This window comes from Henckelia pumila, chromosome 1 (assembly GCF_033568475.1).
Source record: "Henckelia pumila isolate YLH828 chromosome 1, ASM3356847v2, whole genome shotgun sequence".
NCBI lineage: Eukaryota > Viridiplantae > Streptophyta > Magnoliopsida > Lamiales > Gesneriaceae > Henckelia > Henckelia pumila.
Genome location: NC_133120.1, coordinates 71405380 through 71418874, shown reverse-complemented (window position 1 = coordinate 71418874; position 13495 = coordinate 71405380). Strand labels below are relative to the sequence as shown.

The 13495-nt window shown below is 35.4% G+C and overlaps 2 protein-coding genes across 2 annotated transcripts; one reads left to right on the top strand and one right to left on the bottom strand.

Moving 5' to 3' along the window:
- Positions 1 to 5736: 5736 nt before the first annotated feature.
- On the top strand, positions 5737 to 7685 carry LOC140882509 (uncharacterized). Its single transcript, XM_073288565.1, has 4 exons — positions 5737 to 5899; positions 6045 to 6146; positions 6307 to 6351; positions 7366 to 7685. Exons 2-4 carry the CDS (start codon positions 6093 to 6095, stop codon positions 7543 to 7545), a joined length of 279 nt encoding a protein of 92 aa, XP_073144666.1. The 5' UTR covers positions 5737 to 5899; positions 6045 to 6092; the 3' UTR covers positions 7546 to 7685.
- A 167-nt stretch (positions 7686 to 7852) lies between these two features.
- LOC140882501 (polygalacturonase At1g48100) lies at positions 7853 to 10701 on the bottom strand. The gene is made up of 6 exons (XM_073288555.1): positions 10092 to 10701; positions 9822 to 9989; positions 9613 to 9657; positions 9331 to 9538; positions 9155 to 9236; positions 7853 to 8445 (listed from the first exon to the last, which is right to left on the bottom strand). The coding sequence occupies exons 1-6, from the start codon at positions 10500 to 10502 to the stop codon at positions 7944 to 7946; spliced, it is 1416 nt and encodes a 471-aa protein (XP_073144656.1). The 5' UTR covers positions 10503 to 10701; the 3' UTR covers positions 7853 to 7943.
- Positions 10702 to 13495: the final 2794 nt, after the last annotated feature.

The window sequence follows — 13495 nt, the reverse complement described above, 5'->3', positions numbered from 1 at the left end:
TGTATAATTTCACAATATTATATAAAAGGTTGTCTATGACACCGATCTTATAATAATATGATATGATATACTATATTTGACTTTATACTAACTATATTTGTATAATTTCACAATATTATATAAAAGGCTGTCTATGACCTCAATCTTATAATAATATGATATGATATACTATATCTGAATTTATACTAACTATATTTGTATAATTTCACAATATTATATAAAAAGATATCTACGGCACCGACCTTATAATAATGTGATATGATATACATAATTATTTAATTACGATTATCATTATATGCATCACATGATTATCATAAATTTTTATTCAACACATACTCGTTTTTTTCTTTACCTCCAATGGTCATAAATAGTAACAAAACGGCTAGTTTTTGACCTATAAATATGTTCACTCAAACTCATTTCAATCATACCAAATTCACTCTTTATCTCAAAATATTTTCTCCTCAATTTTTTTCGAAGATGAAGATGATGATATTTCTAAGGCTATTTTTCATAACGATTATGATCATCATGCTCACGAGTCTTGTACTCACCGGCGATTATCCACCGCACACTTTTTATCTATTTTTAAACATACTTGTACTCGTCATTTATCCATTATTTTGTATTTTCATATTAATGAAAATTAATTAATAAAATTCATTGTTATTTTTCTAGTACCACCATGTCAAATTTGGCAAAGATTAAATTTGTTGCGCTCGATATCATTGGAAAGAATTATATGTCATGGACTCTCGATGTAGAGATGCATCTTGAGTCATTGGGTCTAAGTGATACCATCAAAGAAAATAATATATCATCCTCACAAGAAAAGGCAAAGTCTATGATTTTATTACTTAGACATCTTGATGAAGGATTGAAATGTGAGTATCTCACAGAAAAAGACCCAATGAATTTATGGAAAGGGCTGAAAGAAAGATTTGAGCATATAAGGGAAGTTATACTTTCGACCGCCCATGATGAATGAAATACATTGAGATTCCAAGACTTTAAAAAAGTCGGTGATTACAATTCTGCGATATATCGAATAGTCTCGCAATTGAAATTTTGTGGACATGTTGTTACTGAAATGGAAATGCTTGAAAAAACATTTTCCACTTTCCACGCATCGAATATAACTCTACAACAACAATATAGAGTGCGTGGATTTTCGAGATATTCTGAACTCATCGCATGTCTTCTTGTGGCGGAAAAGAACAACGAATTGTTAGTAAGAAATCATCAATACCGACCCACTGGATCAACGGCATTTTCAGAAGAAAATGTCGTGATTAAAAATGAAAGCCAAAATCAAAGTAATAAACAAGATTTTGGTCGTGGACGAGGTCGAGGACGTGGATGTAAAAATGATCGCGGTCGTGGTCGCGGCCGTGGATATGAAAATAATCGAGATAGTTATTTCAATAACTTATCTCAAAAGAACGTCACGAACCATCCACCAAAAAGGCAGCATGAAAACACGAGTGAAAATGAAAATCACTCAAAAAGATCTGAGAGTGTTTGTTATAGATGTGGTACTCCAGGACATTGGTCACATATTTTTCGAACCCCTGAGCACCTATGTAAGCTCTATAAAGAATCGACAAAGGGGAAAGGAAAATAGACCAATTTTGTTGAAAACAGTAACCATTCAAGTGTTTTAACTCATTTCGATGATGCTGATTTTTTAAATGATTTCGAGGACATTGATTAATATATTGGTGGGACTAGAATGTAGCATACCATATTTTTCATGTAATTTTGTATTATGAAATATGTTATATAATGTCATTAATTTTCTTTATTGCATATTTTCTTTTGAAGTTCAAAATGAAAAACGGTATAAGCAAAGCTAAACAAGGAAATAATCCCATGGAAGTTTGCATACCCGATAGTGGTACAACGCACACTATTCTCCGAGATAAAAGATATTTCTTGGAATTAAAACCAACAAAACAATGGTGAATACAATATCAGGTCCTGTAGACTTGATTGAAGGTTGTGAAAAAGCACATTTTTTGTTATCTAATGGTACAAATTTTTTGATAAATGATGCTTTATATTCATCAGAATCAAAAAGAAATTTGTTGAGTTTTAATGACATATATTCTCATGGGTATGATACTGAGACGATAACCGATGAAAATCATAAATATATATGTCTTACCACATATAAACCATGAAAGAAATATGTGGTTGAAAAATTATTAATGCTCCCTACTAGATTGCATTATACACATATAAGGTCAATCGAATCAAATATGGTGATGCGAAGAATTATTGAAAATACACACGGTCATCCATTAAAAGATCAAAAGATCTTTCAGAATAATAAGTTTTAATGTAAAACATGTTCTCTTGGAAAACTTATTATAAGACCATCGCCAGATAAAATCCAAAAAGAATCACTCATATTTCTTGAACGTATTCAGGGTGATATTTGTGGGCCAATTCATCTACCATGGGACCATTTCGATATTCTATGGTATTGATCGATGTCTCTAGCAGATGGTCACATGTATGCTTATTGTCAACTCGGAATGTGACATTTTCAAGATTAATGGCTCAAATAATAAAATTACGAAATCAATTTTCCGATTATACAATCAATAAAATAAGACTTGATAATGCTGGAGAATTTACTTCCCAAACTTTCAATGACTATTGTATGTCAATGAGAATTACTTTTGAACATCATGTTGCTCATGTTCATACACATAATGGATTAGCTGAATCATTGATTAAACGTCAACAACTGATTGCTAGACCAATGATTATGAGAACAAAACTCCCTATTTCTATATAGGGGACATGCAATTTTACATGTTGCGGCATTAATTCGCATCAGACCAAGTGCATATCATAAATTCTTACCATTGCAGCTTTCATTTGGTAAAGAATCAAATATTTCTCATTTGAGAATTTTTGGATGTATGGTGTATGTGCCTATTGCACCACCTCAACGATAAAAAATGGGTCCTCAAATGAAAATCGGTATTTATATCGGTTATGATAGCTCATCAATCATTCGATATCTTGAGCCTCAGACAGGCGATGTGTTTACAGCACGTTTTGCTGATTGTCATTTTAATGAAAAAATCTTCCCAATGTTAGGGGGAGAAAAAAAACACATCGAAAAAAAAATCACATGGCATGTACCATCATTGTTACATTTGAATCCAAGGACCAAACAATGTGAGAAAGATGTACATCAAATTGTGCACTTGCAAATAATTTCAAATCAAATGCCAGATGCATTTGCAGACACAAAAAAGGTAAAAAAATCATATATACCTGCTGTAAATGCCCCTGCTCGAATTGAAATGTCAAAGAAACAAATTAAAGACATTCATGATGTAATAAAATGTTTGAAGCGTGGAAGGCCAGTCGGTTCCAAGGATAAAAATTCTCGGAAAGGAAAATGCATAGAGAAACACGATGATCACAAAACACCTGATGATGAAAATATTCTGTCAGAACCACAAACTGACGAGAATCGTGAAATCTCTATCAATTATATTAATACTGGAAAAATATGAAATCGAAAAGATATAAAAGATATTGATGAGATATTTTCTTATAATGTGGCTTGTGACATCATAAATGAGAATGAAGATCATGAACCAAAATCTTTTGGTGAATGTAAAACTCGGCATGATTGGGCAAAATGGAAAGAGTCATCCAGGTTGAATTTGATTCGCTAAATAAACGCAATGTTTTTGGACCTATAGTCCTCACACCTGAAGGTGTAAAACTTGTTGTATACAAATGAGTTTTTATTCGAAAACGAAATGATAAAAATGAAATAATCAGATATAAAGCTAGACTTGTTGCACAAAGTTTTTCTCAAAGGCCTGGAATTGATTATGAAGAAACGTATTCTTCTGTTATGGATGCAATTACGTTTCGATATTTGATTAGTTTGGCAGTGTCTGAAAATTTGAAAATGTATCTTATGGATGTTGTTACATTTTACTTATACGAATCACTTGATAGTGATATATACATGAAAATCCCTGAAGGATTTAAGATGCCTGAAGCACAAAGTTCAAAACCCAGAGAATTTTATTCTGTGAAATTGCAAAGATCATTATATGGGTTGAAGCAATCCGGCCAAATGTGGTATAATCGATCAAGTGAGAACTTGATGAAAAAAGATATGTAAATAATCCAATATGCCCTTGTGTTTTCATCAAGAAAACAACATTCGAATGTGTAATTATTGCTGTATGTGTTGATGATTTAAACATCATTGGAACGAATAAGGAAATTCAAGAAGTTGTGATGTATTTGAAGGAAGAATTCAAAATGAAGGATCTTGAAAAAACCAAGTACTGTCTGTGTTTGCAAATCGAACAAAAATAATGTGGAATTTTTGTTCACCAGACAAATTATACAGAAAAGATCTTTAAACGTTTTAATATGGATAAATCAAATCCATTAATTACTTCAATGGTTGTAAGATCATTAAACATAGAAAAAGATCCATTTCGTCCATGTTAAGATGATGAAATTATTCTTGGTCCAGAAGTACCATATCTAAGTGTCATTGGTGCCCTTATGTATCTTGCAAATTGTACTAGACCTGATATATCTTTTGCTGTAAATTTATTGGCTAGATTTAGCTCATATCCAACAAAGAGGCACTGGAACGGAATTAAACATATATTTCGTTATCTACGATGAACGACAGATTTGGGACTTTTGTACTCAAAAGACACCAATTAAAGTATCATTGGCTATGCTGATGCTGGATATTTATCTGATCCACATAAGGCACGTTTCCAAACCGGATATGTATTTACTCGTGGAGGTACTGCAATTTCTTGGCGTTCACAGAAACAAACACTCATAACAACTTAATCAAATCACGCCGAGATTATTGCGCTTCATGAAGCAAGTCGTGAATGTGTTTGACTAAAATCAATGACACAACATATTAAAACTTCTTGTGGACTATCAGTAGACAAGAAACCTGTTACGCTGTATGAAGATAATGCTGCATGTATTGCTCAAATGAAAGAAGGATATATCAAAAGTGACAGAACCAAACATATCCCCCAAAGTTCTTTGCCTACACTCAAGAGCTTGAGAAGAATAAAGATATTGATATCTGTTACATTCAATCAAGTGAGAACTCATCAGATCTCTTCACAAATGCACTTACTACGATAATATTCAGAAAATATATATATAACATTGAGATGCGCAATCTACGGAATATGTGAAGAATCACTCATGTTAACATGAGGGGGAGTTTACGTGGCTGTACTCTTTTTTTCTTGCTATGGTTTTTATCCTATTGTGTTTTTTTCTAGTAAGGTTTTTAACGAGACAGTATAAAACACGTAATAAAGACAGACATCATATCACGGTCATTATCACAAGGAAAAGTGTTGAAAATATATTATTATTATTATTATTATTATAGTTGAATGTTGAAAATTAGAGTTGAATGTTGAATAATAAGTGTGTGATGATGTAACTAATGATGTATTTAAATTTTTGGAATTATCTCCAATTGAGATCTATAAATAGGTCTTTCCATTTGTGTAGAAAAATACAATTGAATTAAAAGAAAAAAATTTGTAAAATGTAAAATTTGATATATTTTGAGTTTTGAAATTTTTATTTTTTATCATAAATTTTTATTTTTTCACAACCAGTAAATGTGCATGTATATTTAAAAAATATAAAATTGGTACTGGGCCGAGGCTCACCAAGAAAACCCTTTCACCTTCTTTTTGTTAATTTATCATCTTCATCCATGTACAGACGCAGACCATCGGCCATTGTTCTCACTTGTCAGTTGACTCAGTTCTCTCCATTGTTGCCCCACCCTAACTTCCGAATCTTTAACGTAACTACACCAACGACGAAAAATCGATACTTGTGGCAGGTAGTTCTCTGCTTTCGTTTCTTTTAAGTTCTGATTTTTGGATGGATTTAAACTTCGAATTTCTCCTCCTGTAGCTCTCGGCGTGCGATCGAGGGAACCATTTAATGTTTTATTTTATTAAGTTTTGTTTTTTGTGTGATCACAGATTTGCGAGAAAAAAAAAAAACTTGTTCCTGCCGTTTCCAGGTGAAAAATGCCATCTCTTCAAACAGCTTTGCCTCCGGAACTCGCCAACAATACCATTAGGGTTTGAATCATCCTTGTTTTTTTATATCTATTTCAGTGTATTTTTCCTATATGTTGAGAAATTGTTGGGTATATATGTGCGAGAGATTCCGATTTTTAATGGAATCGCTAGTTTGATGTTGTTATTCGATCAATAACAGAGATTTTGGTCTTTGTTGCAGCTGTATCGCGAATGTCTGAGGCGGGCTAAATATATTGGTCAGAAGGTATTTTATTTCTTTAACGACCTGGAAAATGTTGTTTTCATAAATTTGGATTCTGTTGTGCAATATTCGTTCGAATGATGCTGGAAAAAACTGAATTGTCTTTGCTGCATATAGACGAACTGAAATTTACGTTAACTGTGATCTTTAGCAATTGAATGTATCACTCGATATGGTTATATGTTGTAATATAGTGGCTAGCGCTGCAATTTATTAACTTCTCAGTCTTGTTCTTGAAGGAAGATCTTGTACATGTATTCTTTGGCTACTATGATTATACTTTTGTCATCCATGGAACGTGGTCAGGATTATTTTCCCACAGCAGGAAATTGTGAGGCCATAAGTCGATCGGGGGATCTAGTCATCGACGTTCCTTTTGAAACTAATTCCATGCCCGTAATAATTTACTTCCGATTTGCTTTCACCCATATATTAGTATTTGACATGTGTATTTTGTTCTAGCCTATGATGTAAATATAGATGACACTTTATTCACTCTTGTCACGTTGATGGATTTTCCGGGTTTCCACTTCTGTCACATTGACTGTGAACAAGAGCACCAATATCATTGGGAGAGTTTCCCAAACCCCTAAGCCCAACTACAGTGGAAAGGAGAACCCTTTCATTAGGTTCTATCTTTTTCTTCTGGTGTTTTGAAACTACTTGTTGAGGAGCCATGTTCTTGTGTCGGATGCCACATTTGGTCCATGGTCTTTTCTTCGGCCTTTGCCTCTATGATAAAAAAAATTTACTAAGTTATAATGTGTTGGTTGGATGCTAGTGATAGGTTTCTTTTGTTATGGTAGGTTATTGGATACCATAGTTGTTGAAACCATCGAGTATATGACATGACAGAATACAAAAAATTATCGATTTTTATTTTATTTTATTTTTAGATCATCGATATTCTTACTGTTGGTTGGTTTCTTTGAAAGAAGGATCCAATCTCTTTGCACCGGTTCACACTTTGAAAGAATAATAATTACTAAAGAGGTTCCTTTGTATGATTTAATGCAGAAATACAACACCGAGCTTGTTATCGACATGGTCAGGCAACAATTCAAAAGGCATATGCACGAGACAGATCCAGATAAAATTCAGAAGTTGAAGGATGATGCGGCAAGGGGACTGATCAATCACATGCTTTATGAATCTGAAAACTTGGGTGGTCCGAAATTTAGCAAACGCACCAGCTGAATCATCCTATTAGAGATTGAAATTTTTTATTGTGATCAAATCATGCCATGGAATAAGTTAAAAAAAAAAAAGAGTTGCTTTTTTATGTACTTTCTTCTTCTGCGGGATCAACTTTTGGTAGATTTTTTATGCCTCCAAAATTATTTTCTATACTTGCTATTAGTTTTTTTAGTATTGAAAGTATGTCAAGTAATCTTTGTAGTACTTCACTCAAAACACTAAAGGCCAGAAAAATACAATCATATCATTAATCACCATACGTTCTCATCACGCGATGTGGGAAACAAATCCCAAAGGGATGAAACCTTAGCAACCGGTAAAATACGAGTGGTAGCTTTCTGATAACTATACTATACCCTTCTAGTTAAATTATATATAAATCGGAATTCTAACTTTTCTTAGCAGCCAATCAAGGAACCCTCTTCTAGAGATTGAGGCGTCCCTTCTTGTAAACAATCAATTGGAGGTATGGTGAGCGTCTCCTGTAGGCCATATGCGTTCCAGCAGAAGGGATCATCGACTAGTACGCCTTCATAAGGTAGAAGCTCAACTTCTGACATTGTGATGTTGGTGCAGGCAATGGTATCGCTACATGCGAAGTGTATAGGAGGGCTCCTCACATCATAGGTACCCTTTATGTTTCTATATGTGACATCGGTCAGGTAAACAGCTGAGGTCTGGTTTCGACAGGCCTTTGTGAGGCAGTAATATTGATCAATTATCACACAGTTTCTTACGTTGTCCATCTGTATGTTCTCGAAAGATATGCCAGCCACCGACCCCGTTCCTCCTTGCCATGTCTTGATCCGGAGTCCATTGTCCGAGTCTTTTATGAATACATTTCGTACTGATATGTTAGAAACACATGCATGGGAGTTGTGTACCCCAAGACTGCCAATGCTGCATTTAAGAAAAAAGAAAACAAGTTTGGATGAGTCAGGCACCATGAAGTGTGTCAATATTTGATCTATAGATTTCCTTGTCACTTGTCACTTGTCACTTGTCACTTGTCACTTGTCACATTCTATTCGATGCATGGGGTGCAAATCCACGAATCTGGGTGTAGCCACATAGGGGTTGAGACGAAACGAGGAGACGACTCAATGACTGGAAAATTTTATGCTAGCTTTTGGATGATAACCTCAAAGGTGTCTCTACAGGTGATATTTCTCCTTAACACATGGGGTGGTCAACTGAAAAAAATGTATACCCCACATATGTTGTTAAATATCCACAGTTGGAGCTCATGTAGCATCTCATTTCTCAATGATTTTGGGAGGTACAAACCTCTCATTTAAAAAAAAAAATTATACTCGCTTCTTTTTATTTAGTTTTCATAATTTCAAAAATATGTTGTTGGATGGATGCATTCCATGTGCCGGAGTGGCAAAAGATTTAGTGATTTAGTATGAACAACTGAATAAGTCGAGTTGATGATCGCCTTCGTCGCCTCCACTTGGTATCCGTTACCAGTGTTCTTGGAAAATATTTTTCATTTGTGTGTTAATGGTCACAACTTACGAAAAACAATATATTACCATAATGTGGTACAGTAATAAAGTTCAATGTTCTTCCGGATATGGGTGGTGAAAGAAGCGATACCACATACCTTATCCCGTGACTCGGCCCACAAGTGACGGCTTCTATATCCACATCTGAACAACCTGGACCTATTGAAATGCAATCATCCCCTGTTTCATTAATCATTTCACTCATTAATCAGTAACCCTTTGGCTCATTGAATTTTGCTTCGAGTCATATGTTTTTTTTTTGTTTTTTAATTACCGTTGCCTATCACAGAGTTGTATATGCCAACAGATTTGGTGTTCTCAATGTGTATTCCATCTGTGTTCGGGCTTAACTTAGGGGAAGAGATGGACATCTTCTCGATTAGGACACCTTGACATCCGTCGAATTTCATGTGAAACTGTGGGCTGTTTTGGATCCGCAAACCGGTCACCACCAAGTTCGAGCTCATGAAAAACCGAATCAACTGTAAATATATGCAAATGAACATCAGTTGCTAATAACCCGCCGACAATTTTGAACTTGGAGATGATCACTCACCGCTGGGCTGTTGCATGGTCCGGGCAATGTTTTCCCATTAGGACCCTGAAAAGGACACATCATTTCGCGGCAATTACTGCCATTTTCTGTTCCAAATGTTATGAATCTTGCTCTGAATTACAAAGAAAAACAACCCATACACAGAGGGATGGAACTTAAAATTTGTGTGGTGTGTATGCATAATTTGTATGAATCATGATTTTAGTTACCTTGTGAGGTTTGCATGGAAGATCCCACCACTTCTGGCCATTTCCTTCAATGGACCCAGCTCCAGTAAAAGTGAAGCCGTCAAGATTGTAAAACACCAGCCACTGCTTAGTGCTGTCGGATTCTGGCCAGGAATCTGGTCCATCAGGCGGCATTAGCACCCCATCCACCTTCACGGGTACGTACGGTAATCAATATCATTTCCTACGTAATTTCTTGAAATATTGCACATTTCATGATTAAAGAATTTGACGAAACAACTTTGATCTCACCTGAAAAACGAGTCCAGGCTCGCAGGGTCCGGAAAAAATGGTTGAAGTAATAAGAAACACCTGGTCTGATGGGACCAGAACCACTCCATTTTCCACTCTACACGCCTCCTTCCATGCAGCCCTGAAGGCTTCAGTGTCGTCAGTATCTCCGTCTCCAACCGCACCGTAATCAGACACATTGAAAATGCAGCTCGTGCTGGAGATGTTCCCAGGTTGAGGCAGAGGCGAGTCGGCTGGAACAGTGGGAGATTGGTCCGGGGCATCGGCAGGGGCAAGTTCAGGTGAAATTTCACTCTTTTGATTCTTGCTCATGTGATTATGATGCCTCCCTCCATCCACATTGGTTACATTCTGGATCAAGAATTGTACGTTCAAGATCCATAACACGAATAAGCAGCGTAAGATTTCCATTGTGCACAAGGCAAACGAACCAAGAAATTTGTGACAGATGGCAAGATTATCTCTGTGTACCCTTTTCTAAAACTGAGAGTGACTTATTGTGGGAATTTAATGCAACTTATAATTATTTTTTCTCTATCTCAAGAAGAAGAATTAATGAAGAAGATGAAAGCTCAAAGAAAGTGGTTGAGTTGAGTTGTGTTGTGTTGTGTTGTGTTGTGTTGTGTAGTGTACATTAGCAACTGGCAAGAAACATATGGAAGTAGAGGCTGAGATTTATAGTGAACAAGTTTCACACAAGGGTGAATGTTTTCATGCTAGAGATGGACACGTGTTTAGTTGAGGTTGATTCATGCATCAGTTTCGGCAAAATCCCATTTTTTTTAATTCAAGGGGAAAGGATTGGATCTCATTGTTATGTTGTGGGATTTGTGATTAATTCTCTTTCTGCTGCATAAGTACAAGCTCATGTGAAAATGACTTATACCGAGTTCACTATTTTTGGAAGGACAGTGCCCGTGAACTGTTTTTTTGCTTTGAGTGATGTAAGGCTTTGTTTTCTTGAAAACTATGCATTTACCCAAAGAACCACCGCTTCACAGCTTATGGGGTTGATTTGGTCTCAAATGTCTACTCTATAGATTATGATCACATCCGGATTTATCAAGGGAAGATCGTCCTTCTCATAATTAGACGAATGAAGCTAGTAAACCTCGGTTATGGGGAAAAAAAGAGAGAGAGAAAAGAAAGAAATGCTAGGTGTGCGTGCGATTGGATTGATTTGGATAAAATACAAGGATTGAGAATTGGAATTCAAACTACTACAATTTTGGGAGATTTCAATTCCATGAAATGAATAAAATTTACAATGACACTGAATGAATTCGATTTTTTTTAAAAAAAATAAACAAACCTTTAGTTTTCCGAGAAGGTGTAATTGATTTAATTTTACATATGTGATTCAAACAAACGGTTCATATATTTTCTATAATTTGGCTTAAATTTTAGTATGCTATCAGGAGGGAGCCGGCAAAATCGAAATATAAAGATTTTAGTTGGGACAAATATAAATATTCAGTAGCTATTCATTCAAAGCAATATTTATTTAATAGCATCAAACAATTGAACAAAAATAAAGAACAAAATTCTAATTGTGTAAAAGTATTCCATAAAGAAACAAATAGATGCAAACTTTCACTAATACTAAACTCAATGCAATTAATTAACAGAGAATTAAATACTAGTGCTCATAATTAAGCCAGAAATATATTGACATGGAGACATGGCCGAAAGTTGAGACAAATCGGAGCGGTGGCCATGACTTTTAAGTTTTAACCTCATACACATGAAAGTAATCACAATTAATTTCAATTTATTTACATATACACACACACACACACATTAAAAATAAGAATAAATAGCAATAATACTAATAATTGACATTGTCCCTTCCAATTATAGGGATACACATGTAACAAGGGAAATTTCTTCTCGTGACTCTTTATTGTTGGGTAGCATGTCGATCGATTGATGGAGTTGTGGCCACGAAAATACATGTGTAAGGGAATCATGCATGAATATCGAGTAGCCAAACCAAAGGCATGAAAGGGAAATTAATTCCATTCACGGGTGGAAAAGGTATATATTTTGTTTAGACCGGATTAGGTTTTGGTTTTCCCCACAAATTGAAATTGAAACGGCCTCTTTAATACCGAGATCGGAGCAATTTATAGAGTCCGATAAAACGATAAAAACGAAATCAGTTATGATTTGGAGCTCTGAGTCAACCACCATTGAGATGACGCCTTTTTGCAGATGTTGCAAGATATGAAAACATTGGGTTTGTAAATGGGATTACTAATTCATATATTATGAAGTAATTTATCCAATGTATAACTTGATTTTTGTTATTTATCGAACGAAATGTTGATTGTGTCGTTTGTAGGAGTTTAGATGTAGTGACTCAATTTGAATCACCTACTAACTCGCGGTTTTAAGCATTCAATTAGCTTAATATCTAAAATGATTAACACACAAAGTAAATTAAAAAAACTTAAAAACCGAATAAAAGGTAAACCGACGGAATACAATCGGAACTAAAAACTCAATATATTCGTGCAACCATATTTACAATATGAACCTAAATGTAAGCATATAAAACTTCCCAGCAGTCCCTGCAACTAACTCTGCCTCGATCCTCCCGCTCTGTCTAATATGAGACCTACCCAATGGAATGGGGAGTCCAAGATAACACCAAAGACATGAGCTATAATTGCCTAGTATGAAAGTATGAGTATTCAAAACTAATATGATGCATACAACATGAGATGACTGGGTGACTGGTCAACTACTAAGTCCTGCTCAGGATAAATACTAATGAGTATGTAACACCATTTGAGAATCCGATCGCGGGATAACTCACACACTTGTCTAGACCATCGGAGTATTAGTCTCCGTCATTGCAGTGACTCTCGGTGTTAGACAGTGAGACCGGTGTATGACTGAGCGACCCCACGAGAAAGGATATCTCGAGGGAGATACGGCTCAATGTGCGTGTGCACATGCATTACATCTCAGTCAGTACTTACGTACATCTATAGGTCAATTCTAGGTGAACAACCTGGTATCTAAGCCTATAATCTAATATATATTGTATCACTTATACAATTCTAAAAGCCTTAACTAAGCTAATAAATATTCCCAATCTTATCAGAGATTTTAGAGTATACTTGGGTACGTCATCAGTCCACTGATGGCGATGGCCTCAAATTCTAGGCGCAAATTCGCTACAATCCTGGTAGCACTTTGATGTAGCATGTCCCTCAAGATGACACTTAAAAAACCTTAAAATATAGACTGAAACGAGAGAGAAACTGTGGAAGGTGCATACTGAAATGATGGTCCCGACCCTTAATTATGGCCATGGGTTCGGAAGTCCCGATCCACCATTCTCCCCTTCCGAACTGATTCGGATCTTCCAATAACAAGATCGGACCTTCCGATCT